Source organism: Sceloporus undulatus, unplaced genomic scaffold (genome assembly GCF_019175285.1).
Source record: "Sceloporus undulatus isolate JIND9_A2432 ecotype Alabama unplaced genomic scaffold, SceUnd_v1.1 scaffold_24, whole genome shotgun sequence".
Lineage (NCBI taxonomy): Eukaryota > Metazoa > Chordata > Lepidosauria > Squamata > Phrynosomatidae > Sceloporus > Sceloporus undulatus.
In genome coordinates, this window is record NW_024802946.1 from 118,305 (window position 1) to 130,786 (window position 12,482).

The following is a 12,482-nucleotide window of genomic DNA, read 5'->3' on the forward strand; positions in this document are numbered from 1 at the left end:
TGTGCATTATTTAACATACATGAATTTTCCATTTGCCGATGTGGCGTGCGAGGGATCTCAGGATATACCCCAGAGGATGCTATCCAAAGAGGGACCAAGGTACAAAGCCAAAGAGAAGTTGGTCTTGAAAATAACCAGACTCAGTGAAATTTGAGGAGGGGGAATTCTCCCCAGTTCAAAATAAAATGTATTCATGAAGTTGTCCATTTCCTCTTAGAACGCAACATGCAAAGAAGGCCGTTGGCATGTGGCTGTCTGCAAAATGACGAAACAGACAGAATCTACCTGAAGCAAGTGAGAGAACCACAATGATTATTTTTTAAAAAATTGAACGGTAGAAAGAGCAAAAGTACCAGAAAACAAGAAAAGAGACGTCCGCTGGGTAAAGATTTCTTTTTTTCTTTTGTGCCCCTGCCCTGCCAAGCAGAAAGAAGCTACAAAGTCTTTGAAAGTGATCTTCCATCATATGCCAAAGAGGAAGAAGTGTTAAGAAAACCAGATATTAAAAACAACACTTTGGAGTCCACCTCAACCCACCGTTTGACCGGTTTAGCATTTCCGCAGTCCAGATCTGGTCTCTAGGATACATTAGAAAATTGTTCTCCCCCGTTTTAGAGTTTCTTAAGAAAGTCAAATGGGGATATGAGGAAGGATAGGTGATTTTTAAAATAAAAAGGAGTCCAAATCATGGGGCTATTTGGATGCACAATCTTGCTCCTCTGAGACAAGCCTGGCCCCATGTTTGGAAAGGGAGAGAGAAGATTCCTCTGGTGCAAAGAGTTCCCCATCTTCTTTGGAGGCAAGGCAGCATCTGCAGCTGCGTCAAGAAGATGAGAGGGAACCAAAAGGACTGGAGTGATGGACCTCCTTGTGTGGGATCAGTCCAAAGGAAACATTCGTCCCATCTCAAGAGCTTCCCCTGGAAATGTAGGAGAAAACTATTTCAAATACCACAGTGGCTGCTATGGCCTTCAGACCCATTCATCCACATGCCTTATGGCTTTCTTCCTCCTGTTTCCCTCTCTCAGTGGAAGCTGATGGCTTCCATGGCAATGGGGAAGTGAATTCACTCTGGGTTTTATGTCATTTTCCAAAAGAACTTTCCAAGGTACAAGTTGAGTCTCTCTTATCTGCTGGTTTTCTCTCCTGTGCAAATAACCACATTTCAAGGCAACGTCTTAGACTTAGATGCCTTTGAATGAGATATGGCCAGGCTCCTCTGTTCTGGTCATCCTGAAACCTTGGGGCTGATTAATATTTTTATAAGACTGACCCATAAAACATGGTGCTCTGTCTATGGGTCTGGCTGGATTAAGTCTTACTTAGGCCCCACTATACCTCCAAAACTATTCAACTAGATTTCTCTAGGCTAGAGGTGGGAAGAGTTTTGGTACCCATCCCAACATAGCAGGCAAGATGGCTTTGTGGGCTAGACTAGAGATGCCCATGGAGCAGATTGGGCCCTTGAGCCACAAGTCCACCTTTCCTACTTTAGGTGTTGCCCTTGCAAATGGATGGATCCAGTTGTAGTCAATATTTTTGAACTCTGAAACTGGCAAACCAAATTGAGAGGAAGCATCACGATACAGAGAAGGTAAGAGATAATCTTGTGTCCAGTTGGCTTCCTTGTACTCGTACTTTCTAATAAATGAACCAGCCCTACAACATTGTTACAATGCATTCCACTCTGGTTTGTATAAAACACCCCACCGAACACCTAATGATTTGAAGTGATCCCAGACGGGGAAAAGGGTTGTAGCCTTGCTATGGACTCTATGTGAAACTTGGATCTGTGCAAAATAAACAGCCTTCCACTGCCTTTCTCCACATCAGATGGGACCTGGAAAAGTGTGGTTCTGTCATGGAACTACCACTGCCCCAGAATTATGCCACATTTGTATCTATGGAGGACACTTCTCAAAAGGGTCTTCTCTGCGCACTCGCATAAAACAAGAAAGAAAACGGCATGGCTCTTTATCCATAATATCTTTTGACAAAATGGTCTCCCTGGCAGATTGTTTTCTGATCAGGGCTTCCATTTGGGACACAATTCTTAAAGGTGCTGTGCTGGTTATTAAATAAGTGGGCACACTCTTCTTCTGTTTGTCAGCTACAGAAAGATGGGCAGTTGGGGTGCAGAAATCAGAGCTTGGAGATGATCTTTGCACGGTTAAGCAACCTTCACGTAGAAGGACAACTAAGCCAAGGCCATCTCTGAACATGTCTACAATTTCAGTTCATTCGACAACTCATTATAATCCTTCCTTTGCAAAAGATGGCTTCCATTGTTTCTCCACCAAACCCTGACCAGAAGACATTCGGTCACTTTGGTCACTGTGTTCTTCTGATATAAGGTTACTATACTACCTGTTCCTGTACTTACTGAATACTATTGGCTGTATCTACAGAGTGGTTCCAACACATATTCTGAATGAAGATCAATGTCCAATTGTTTCGGTCTCACAGGCATTCATAGAGACTTGTTCGCTTGTAGAAAACAAGGTCTACTAGGATGCGGAATCATAATGCCCGGCAGTTGACTTTAACACACGTTAGACAAAATGGTACTCGACAAAGAGAAATTCGGTTGCCTGGGAAGAAAAAAATGATAGAGAAGAATCAGATGACCAATGGCAAAACTGTGTTCTCTCGGAGTCTCATGTTCTGTAGCTGTAAGTGGACATCCATCATGTAATACCACCCCAGGAGGATTTCTTTCAGCAAAGTAGTAGCCTCAATTCCTACATTTTGGCTTCAGAACAATGTCTTCTTTTTGACCAGTGGATCCCAGATGCCACGTAAAAAGTCGTATTTGATTGGCTGGATCATGTGTTACTTCCCACATCTATGACACCAGTCCCAGTATAGGATGGGTCAAGAACATTGGTGCCACACTTCAGAATTAATGTAGTTTGGCATCACTTTAACTCTCATGGCTCCATCGTATAAAATCCTAGGATTTGTAGTTTGTTATGCTACCAGAGCCCCTTGACAGAGAAGGCTAAGTATCTCACAAAACTACATATTTCAGAATTCCATAGTATAGAGCCATGGCAGTTAAAGCGGTGTCAAACTGCATTAATTCTACAGTGTAGATGCAGCCAAAGTGAGAACTTCCCAAATTATCCACTCATATGCTGGTCATGGAAATATTATGTTTTTGGACACTAACTCCCCAAACTCCCCCAGCCAGGATGACAACTAGTAATCCAAAGAGATGCAGTCCAACCCCCTGCTTTGACCTCTGTAGTCTCTGAATACAAGTTTAGTGTGGAATGAGCAAAAAGGCCACCATGTTAATGCTGGGGAAATCAAAGGAGGAAGGTGCTGTCTTCCTTAAACAAGGGATACATACCATTAATTTAACACCTTTTGTCACTGAGAGCAAAGCAGGAGTCAAAAGCGTCTTAAAATGGTTGTTTGGACCCAAGTCACTGCTGATATGCACAACCTCACCAAAACAAACAAAGAAACAAAAGAAATCCTGGAAATGCTTTGCCTTGTCCCTCCATCTGCCTATCCACCCGCCTTCAAAAAACCCACAGAATTAGGAGTGGGGTGGGAGCTATGCTCAAAGTCCCTTCCTTTTTGTTGCATTGAGCTTGAGCAAAGTGGAGCCCATCTCTGGTTTCTCTTAGCGTAACCCCAGTTCAGTTAACCTGCTGTTGTTTTTAAAACCACAAGAAGACTATCGAAAACGTCAAATTGTAAAAGAGAGAGAGAGAAGAAAATGGCACAACTTCCGTCACTGCTGATGTAAGCGTACCACTCTGGGAGGCCGTCAAATACATGTCTCTCCTATATCAACAAGAGAAAGAAGAGACCCACTTCTGAGTAAACATTGGAGGGAAAGAACCTCTCTTTCCCTCTGATTCTGTGGTTCTAGGTGCAGTTGAAAAGTAGAACCATTAAAGGGCACCTTAGCAGACATGTTAGAAGGTATTTGGTAAGGATGGGCAACAATTGGGCGTTAGGACAGTACACACATACACACGCACACGCACACACACCCTGGTCCATCCCTCTTGGCTTGCACACTAGTTCCTATGTGTGAGAGAGGTCCCAGGAATGTAGCCAGTCCTTGTTACTAGAGTCAGATATGAAAGGAGAGGAGAGAAAAGAAGGGCTTCCGGTTTGGAGTGCGAGAGTGTTGGAGCACTGGAGTAGACACCAATAACAATTAGGAAGGGGAGGATTGTTGTCAGATATCGACAAGTTGGCTCAGACTTAGGGCAACCTTATGAATGAGAGACCTCCAAGACTGTCCATCAGCAGCAGCCTTACTCAGTCCCTGCAAACTCAGGGCAATGGCTTTCTTCATGAAGTCTATCCACCCATTGTGCAATCTTCTTTTCCTGGGCAACAAAATTAAAGGAAGCCTCTGCTCCTGGGGTTTGGAGAGAGGGCATTCTTTGTCTCACAAATATGGAGGTTTCAAAAGTAAAGAAAGGATGCTCAGAAAGCTGAGGATGGGGGATAGGAAGGAATGCAGCCTGCAGTGTCTTTTCATCAAAGGCGCCCTTGTGGTCCAGAGTTTTGTCCCATGCCCTGGCCTAAACCTTGGGGTGGGTGGTTCCTTCAGAAGCCTGAGATGTGGCAGTAGGCTTCAAGGCTGGCAAAGAGGATGTAGAGGAACCAGAGGCCCATGAAGAGGCAAGTGGTGAGGATTTTGGCGGTTCGGGGCCCCCCTAGCTCACCGCCTATGTGCGGCCGGCGGCGGTACATCAGGACGCTGATGCAAACGAAGGCGAAGATGGTGAAGAGAGTGACGGAGAAGGCCAAGGTGCCCGTCTGCACCTCAAATGTTTTGCCTTGGAAGGCCCAGTAAATGGCAGCCACTGACCAGGCCACTCCCAGGCCCAGGAAGACGTTGACCGCATTGCTTCCTGTCACGTTGCCAATGGAAGCGTCGGCGCACTGGTCCTGGAGGGCAGCCACTTTGCTGGCGAAGGTGTCTGGGAAAAGAGGAGAGCCATGAGGAGATGTGAGAAGAGGCAGTAAAACTTGGGGGGAAAAAAAGGGTCCCGGGGGGGGGGGCGGGGGGGGGGGGGGAGTGGTAGGGAAAAATGAGGGCCTTGACCCCAAATAAGAATTCTGCTCCCCAAAGTGACATTTCCCTTTAGCCCCCATATTTCCAGCATTTCAGAGAGGGAAACACTGAAAATTGTTCACACCTAGAACTCTTCTATTTGCTAACTTCACATTCCCTGGGTCCGACCCTCATATCTGTGGAGGACATGTTTCCAGACTTACTGCAGATAGCGAAAACTACAGATAATGGCAAAGACTGTATTTCTGCTGGAAGCTGACCATAGGGTCATACTGGAGGACCTCCAGATGTCCAGAGAGATTTCCACCCCCAGATGCAAGTAAATGAAACAGTGAGTAAATGAAACATTTACAGGGGATTGGTCTGTACTGTTCTTTTTTTTAAAAGGCGCTTTCCAACATCTGAGCTATACTGTTCTGGGAGGTTTCTAATACCTGGAATGGAGGTGCCCAAGGCCACAAAGACAACGGCGTTGACAGAGTCCTTGAGGCCGACAGTGCAGCCAAAGTGAGAGGCCAAGTCTCCGATGAGGGCGGTCAGCATCCCAATGACCAGGATGCTGACGCTGAAGCAGGCCCAGCCATTCCAGTATTCGGTGGGTGGCACACAGGCAAACAGGACCTTCCAGAAGACGGTCAGGAAGTGCATGACGTAGTCAAAGCAGGACGGAAGCCGCTCCTCGCGGCCGTCTTCTTCATCCTCCTCGTCGCCTAGGAAAGGGACAAGTCTAGGTTAGAGATGTGAGTCTGGGTTAGAGAAGGAGGAAAACAAGGGCTGGGCAGTGATAAAAAGAGTTTGTAAAGAAAAAGCTACATTGAAAGAGGCTTTCTTAACTAGATTCCCTGTAACTGGTTTATTTTAGCATGAGCTTTCAGGGATAGTAACCCACACACAGAGATACACAAAAGCCCACAGAAACACATACTAAAATACAAAGACATAGCCGTGTTAGTCTGCAGAATCAGTACGCAGAGAGATCTTGTAGCACCCTTGAGACTATCTGAAAGAAAGAAATTGGCAGAATGAGCTTTAATATACTTCAGTCTACTTTCTCAGATGCATCTCAGATGCCTCACAGTTGGCGGGTGACAACTTGGAGTAGCAAACCTTTCTCTTGCCAGTAGAAAGACAGAAAGGAGGGAGCAGTCATAGAATCATAGAAGTCTTTGTCTTGCTAGGGAAGGAGTAGGAAAAGAGAGTGCAAAAAGAAAGAGTGCATGCAAGCTTTTGAGCTTCACAGAACTCTTCATCAGACATTAAGAAGAGAGAGGAGAAAACCTGTATTAGAACAGTTGCCTCATTGGTCCTTTTAAAATGATGTGTATTTGAACTGATGTGTTTTAACGGATGCGGTGCATCTGTTAATTCTTGTTGTTCCCCCATAGATCCATGGGGAGAGGTAGGTAAATAATAATAATAATAATAATAATATAAAAAGTTCCTATTTTTTGCAAATAAAATGGGGAGAGGAGGGCACTCAAAATGGGACCGAACTTCTAACATTTGGGAGTCTGGCCAGCAGAGGGTGCAGCTGCCATAGCACATGATACATGAAAGATCTATGGCCAACATTAGCCTCTTTTTTCCAACTGATAAAGGATCACCAAGCTGCAATGAAAAGTATGTGTTAGGGGATCATCATCATCACCATCAATTCATTTACCCCTTGCCTTTTCAATAGCCTTTTGATTCAAGGAGTGTAACCACACTGCAGAAATAAAGCAGTTTGACACCACTTTAATGGCCAAGACTCTATCTTGCAGAATCCTGGGATCTGTAGTATGATGAGACACCAGAGTGCTGTGACAGACCAAGCTGGATACCGCACCAAGCTACAAAAGACTTAAGTGCTTCAAATTAGGAATGAAGGACATTATTATTCAGCCAACTCTTCATCCTATTTTTCCCCATAGCAGCTCATTAGAAGGAGGGTTGTATTAAAATGTGGATTTGCTCTCTCTTCCCCTTGTGCAGCTGGACTGGGATGCACCTGGCAAAACACTGGGGAAACTGCAGAATGGCGCAAAGCCGGAGTCTATAGATGGCTGTAGCTCTCCAAAACCACTTATCCTTCCGATGCAAAATTTCAGCCGAAGACAAGGACTGAACCGCCTCTGTGTGGGTAGGACTGTTGTGAAAATTCATCGCTGCTGCAAAGCACTTACCAAACATATCAAGTGCTCTAGACAGAAGACATGACGGAGGAATAGCTGCAAAGTAAAGTGGCGTGTTTGTGTGCGTGTGCTTGTGTCAGTAAAGAACTCCCCAAGCACCACTCTATTGTTCAGCTGCTTTTCCTTCAGCCCGGTCCCCAATTTTGTGGACTGCATCAAGGAAGGGGATCCTTTTTGGATGACAGCTCCCAGAATTTATGCCAATGATGGATCATAAGGTCAGACCTTTCTTGAGATGCCCAGATTACTTTGCGTGAGGATCACGTACCTGCGCTCACGGTGATGGCTTCAAGGAACTGCTCCCTCCAGGAATGGGTGCCAATCACCAGGGCCAGGTTTGTCTTCTTGATCAGCTTGTCCACTGTGTTCTGCAGAAGAGGGAGCAACAGAGATACATAACTGAGGTTGCTGCACATGCTACGCAAAAGGCAGAAGTCATGAATTTTCCCTAGTAAAATATTTACCTAACCAGGGTTGCTGCTCTCACTCTCCGGAGACATGGAAAAATAACAGCACCCTCATTCCACCCCTCCAAAATAGCAGGAATATGGCTAGACTTGGCTCTGGTCCCCTGTTCCATCGGTTGTTGCACAGTGCTGGCACCTTCTGCTCCTTGCCATTGTGTGTGTTTGTGTGTGTGCCTGGCAATTTATGTCAACCGCATGAATTTCAGGGTTGGGATAGAAGGAGCCCTGTGAATCTGAATGCTTCTCTTCTTACCTTGAAATCATAGGATTCCTCAATGATGACTTCAAGGCGGGAGTTTTCCCCAAGGATGGGCTTTCCCATCTCAGCAATCCGCCGGGCCTCCTCCTCTTCGGCAGAGAGTTTTTTGTCAGCATCTACTGGTTTAGGGAAAACACAGCATGAATGACAACAAAGAACACTGCAACACCTTTAAAACTAATCTATTTTTGCATGGGATTTCACAGATAAACAGCCCTTTTCCCCTGGCACATGCAGGCCAGACTTTCCCCTTCAAATACACATATGTTTGGGGTGGGATGTAGACTAGAATCTATAGAATAGAATCATAGAATCATAGAGTTGGAAGAGACCGCAAGGACCATCCACTCGTTCAAATGGTGAAAGACATCTATGTGATTTTCTTCACCTACATATCTTGCATGCAGCATGCTTCATTTTGGATTGGTCACTGGGAAGATAAACATGGACCTAATTTGCAAGTTTAATCATGTGCATCTCTGCGGAAATTCCATTGTTGAAGAGGAAATGGATTAATCCATGGGAATAGGAGTTGCACGTTGTCTTAACCATGGACTACAGCCTCAAGTCTATTGTCCTTCTAGAAACATAACTAGGGGGGAGTTTTAACCAAAACAGAGGCAGTAGTTAAGAAGACTAAGACTCAAAAAGGCATAGTATTTCTGATTTCTATACATGATTGTGAAAGCTGTACAGTAAAGAAAGCTGATAGGAAGAAAACCAACTCCTGGAGTTCTATAGACTGACACCATGGACTGCTAAAAAGACAAATAAATAGGTCTTAGAGCAAATGAGGCCTGAATTCTCACTAAAGCAAAAACAACTAAGCTGAGGTGGTCATACTTTGGACGTTGCTCATTGCTTTTCTGTTCCATTTTATCATTGTGTTATTTGACATGGCAGCTGGGGATGGGAGACCCCCAAGATCCCTTCTCATCAACTATACTGCTCAGGTCTTGCAAACTCAGGGCTGTGGATTCATTGACTGAATCAATCCACCAGTAATGTAGTCTCCCTGCTTACTGCCTTTCACTTTACTAACCATTATTGTCGTTTCCTATAACTTTTTTAAAAAAGGATTCCATCAATGCCATTACCATTTATCGACGAGGATCAACTATTTGCCAGTGCATTCGGTTTTACCAATTTCTTCCCCGAGATTGCAGAAACGCCCACTGTGCGTTCCCAATTACACAACAAGACCATCAGCAGGCACATTGGCAAATGCACAGATGGTTGCACAATGCTGCTTATCAGCAGAAGGGTGGTGCAGTGCAACCACTATGTAACTACGGGAGTGCAGACTTAACACAATGCAAGCATAATGCCAGATCCGTGAATGCAGCTTCTGGGGAAATGCAAGGATGCTCTGGTGGTGGTTTCTCCATCCTTCTCTCTGTCTGGATGTCTCTCATTCTTGCTCTCTCTCTCACACACACACACCTTTGCTGGATACTTGCATCTTTAGACCCACAGTCTTTGCAAAAGAAGTCTGCCTTCTCCAGACCTCCCTCTTGACCCTCCCAACCATTTCATCCCAATCTCCCTGCTAGTCCTCTCCCCAGACGCAGGTTGTTTGACCCCCAGCACACCGAGAACACTTTCACACAGGTGAGAATTGCCTCTGTCTTTCGAGCCACCCCTTTGCCATCTCAGCCTCTTCCAAAACCGCATAGGTTTTCTCCCACACATTCCATCTCTTCCCCCGCACATGGCTAATGTGCCTATGCTGCTAGCACACACTTTCTCCCACGCACACTCGCTCTCCTGTGGCATTCCCCCGCCCACGCATGGCACTCCTGCGCCTTGACACAGATGTTTCATCGAAGGCTGTACTTCATCTGCTTGCAGAGCCCATGGGGCTCAGCTCCCTTTTGCTCCTCCTGTCTAGCTAGGAGCATTTGGGGATAAGGGGAATTTGGCTCCATTCCTGGAGGGAAGGCCTATTGTTTTAAGACATCGTTTCCATGAGAGATGTGTTTCTTTCCAGCACTCCTGCAAGGAGGTGTGAAGAAAATACATATGTTCTGTGTGTGTGTGTGTGTGTGTGAAAGAAAGAGATGTCCCTAATTTTCCCCAAAGCTTTTTCGTTCCCTACAAAGTCCTACCAACTTTTTCCTGGTGAAAACAATCAATACATTTGCATCCATTTTGGCACTGGGCAAATGGCTCAACATTTGTTTTTATGTATTCTTAATTGTTTTATTGATATTTGCTGTGAACCGCCCTGATCTATGGAAGGGTGGTATAAAAATAATATATTTATTTATTTATTTATTTAAAAGCAAACTGCTACAGCTCTCCTAACTTGTGTCTTCTCCCTATTAAATTTTGCCATCTTGATCTCACTCTGATGTTGCTTGGCCACAAGTGTCCCAGTTTTCATCTGGGAAATGTTGGAGGTTGTGCCGTAACCCATCCCTTCCACTAGGAAAGATATTAGGACTAGAAATTCCTCGGGAGGAGAGGTCTATAACTGTTTGTTACGGCTGGAACTTCCATGTTCAGAGGCAATATATCTTTGAATGCCAATCAAACAAGGCAAACTGCCACATCTTTCGTATCCTTCCTGGGAGATTCTAGAGGCACTTTGTTGGCTATACCTGAAAATGGAATGAAAACTGGACCAAATGGATCATTTGATTGGATGTAGCACAGTATGCTTTTGACATGTGCATGAAGTTGTACATGATTGGGAACAATCAATGTGATGCATAGGTATGGGCAGACCTTAGGAAAGTAATCTTTTGGACCACGGCTCCCAAAATAGCCCCATGAATCTTGCCCATGCCAGCTGGGGAGAGTCTTTAAGTCACAGTCCAAAAAAGTAACTTTTCCAAGCTGAGGGTATTGGGTTTGGGGCATCCTTCACAGCTGCTGCATCTCTGCCTGTTTTTTTTCCCCTTCCTGCACTAACAGGACTGAATCCAAAATTTCAAACAACTTTGCCATATACCACAAACTGAGCAAAATCCCATACTACTGTATATTCATCGAAGGTTCGAGGCTTGATTTCATCTTCTTACCATTTTTGCAAAGTACAAACTAAATACTTGATAATTGTACATTAGACAGGAAAAGAAGCCTCTTAGGAAAATTTCCAATCCTACAAACCTGCGTCTTAAACCTTGATTCAGGCTGCATTCCTGTTCTCACTTCCATGAGAGTAAACCCTGCTGAAGTGAGATTTACCTCTGAGTAAACTGCCCAGAAGGCCATTATCAGTTACATTTGGCATCCCTCTGTAAGAGGGATAGAGAAGGTTGCTTGGCTCCAGTTCCCAACATCCCCATCCAGTGTAACCAATGGTAAGGAATGATGGTAATTGTAATCCAGGGACATCTAGCTTTGGGGGGACATTGATTTCCCTTGTCCTGGAGCTATACAAGAGCCTAATAAATACCAAGCACTTAGACACAGAACGAAATGAACATATTGCGAGAAGCAATTCCAGGCTGTAAGCAGAGCATTATTAGTGGCGGTGAGTGGTGTCAAGGAATCTCATGATGTCTGATGAGATTTATATGCGCCTGCAAGAAATCCAGTGGGGATGGATGGAGTGGGACACGCAGAGCAGGTTAGAAAAGGAAGATAAGGGGTGTCAAAAGCTTACCTTGATTGAGCAAGAGGGCTGCAGTCAAGGAGACAAAGAGAGGGAAAGAAAGACAGAGAGATTATGCAGCTTTGTCAATACAGAGACAGAAAGATTCATGATCTAAGGGAGGAGAAAAGGGGGGATGGAATGGCTGTGGGGACCTGCCATCAAAGGCAATTCAGCAGGGACCTCTGGCTCAAAGCACCCTCAGCTTCTAAGGAATTGCTAGACTCCTTCGGGGACAGTGCCAGGATGCAATGACTGGGTGTCTTCCAGGGCTGGCCCTAACAGTAGCTCAGGGCAGCGGCTGGCTGTGTAGCTACTGTTAGGCCCAGCCTGGGTACATACCCAGTCATTGCATCCTGGCACTGTGAACTCTCGTCCCCAAAAGTCACTTTTCCAATCTCGGCTCCGTGTAATAAAACAGACATCCACATGCTTCTCCAGCCAACTTGCATAAATATATAGTCCACTCAGTGTTTTAAATGACAATATGCTGTCCACATATGTGCTTGAAGACCAGTGGCAGAAGGTTCTCCAATGCAAACATGGTCATGAATAGAATGCAACTGGAGGTCATGCTGAACAGTACTGGGGAAAGGGACTGATGCATTTCCTGAAGCCTTAACATTGGGATTTTATCATTGCAACAGAAGCAGCCCCACCACAGATCCTCTCCTGCTCAGCTACAAGTGGCAGAGGAACCATAGTCACCTCTGTCCTCACTTCAGATCATCTGCCTTCAGTAACTTGCACCACTTTCTTTCCATACTGTGCTGAATTCCTGACTTAGGCTGCATATAAACTGAAGAATTAATGCAGTTTTGACACTGCTTTAACTGCCATGCTATGGAATTCTGGGATTTGTAGTTTTGTGAGCTATTTAGCCTTCTCTGTCAGAGGGCACTTGTGCCACAACAAAGCGCAAATCCCAAAA

General features: G+C 45.0%; 1 protein-coding gene across 4 annotated transcripts in view; it reads right to left on the bottom strand.

Moving 5' to 3' along the window:
* Positions 1 to 378: 378 nt before the first annotated feature.
* LOC121917577 (sodium/calcium exchanger 2-like) overlaps positions 379 to 12,482 on the bottom strand; it is a 71,512-nt gene continuing 59,408 nt past the window's right edge. Inside the window, exons 4-10 of one of the 4 annotated variants that reach the window (XM_042443652.1) lie at positions 11,564 to 11,581; positions 7,945 to 8,069; positions 7,493 to 7,592; positions 5,485 to 5,760; positions 3,356 to 4,955; positions 2,384 to 2,591; positions 379 to 919 (exon numbers count right to left, since the gene is read on the bottom strand). In XM_042443652.1, the coding sequence (XP_042299586.1) occupies positions 4,579 to 4,955; positions 5,485 to 5,760; positions 7,493 to 7,592; positions 7,945 to 8,069; positions 11,564 to 11,581 (896 nt within the window). In that variant the 3' untranslated portion in view covers positions 379 to 919; positions 2,384 to 2,591; positions 3,356 to 4,578. Of the gene's footprint in view, positions 2,592 to 3,355; positions 4,956 to 5,484; positions 5,761 to 7,492; positions 7,593 to 7,944; positions 8,070 to 11,563; positions 11,582 to 12,482 lie in introns of all 4 variants that reach the window. The other 3 variants (XM_042443653.1, XM_042443651.1, XM_042443650.1) reach the window with 3 other exon arrangements.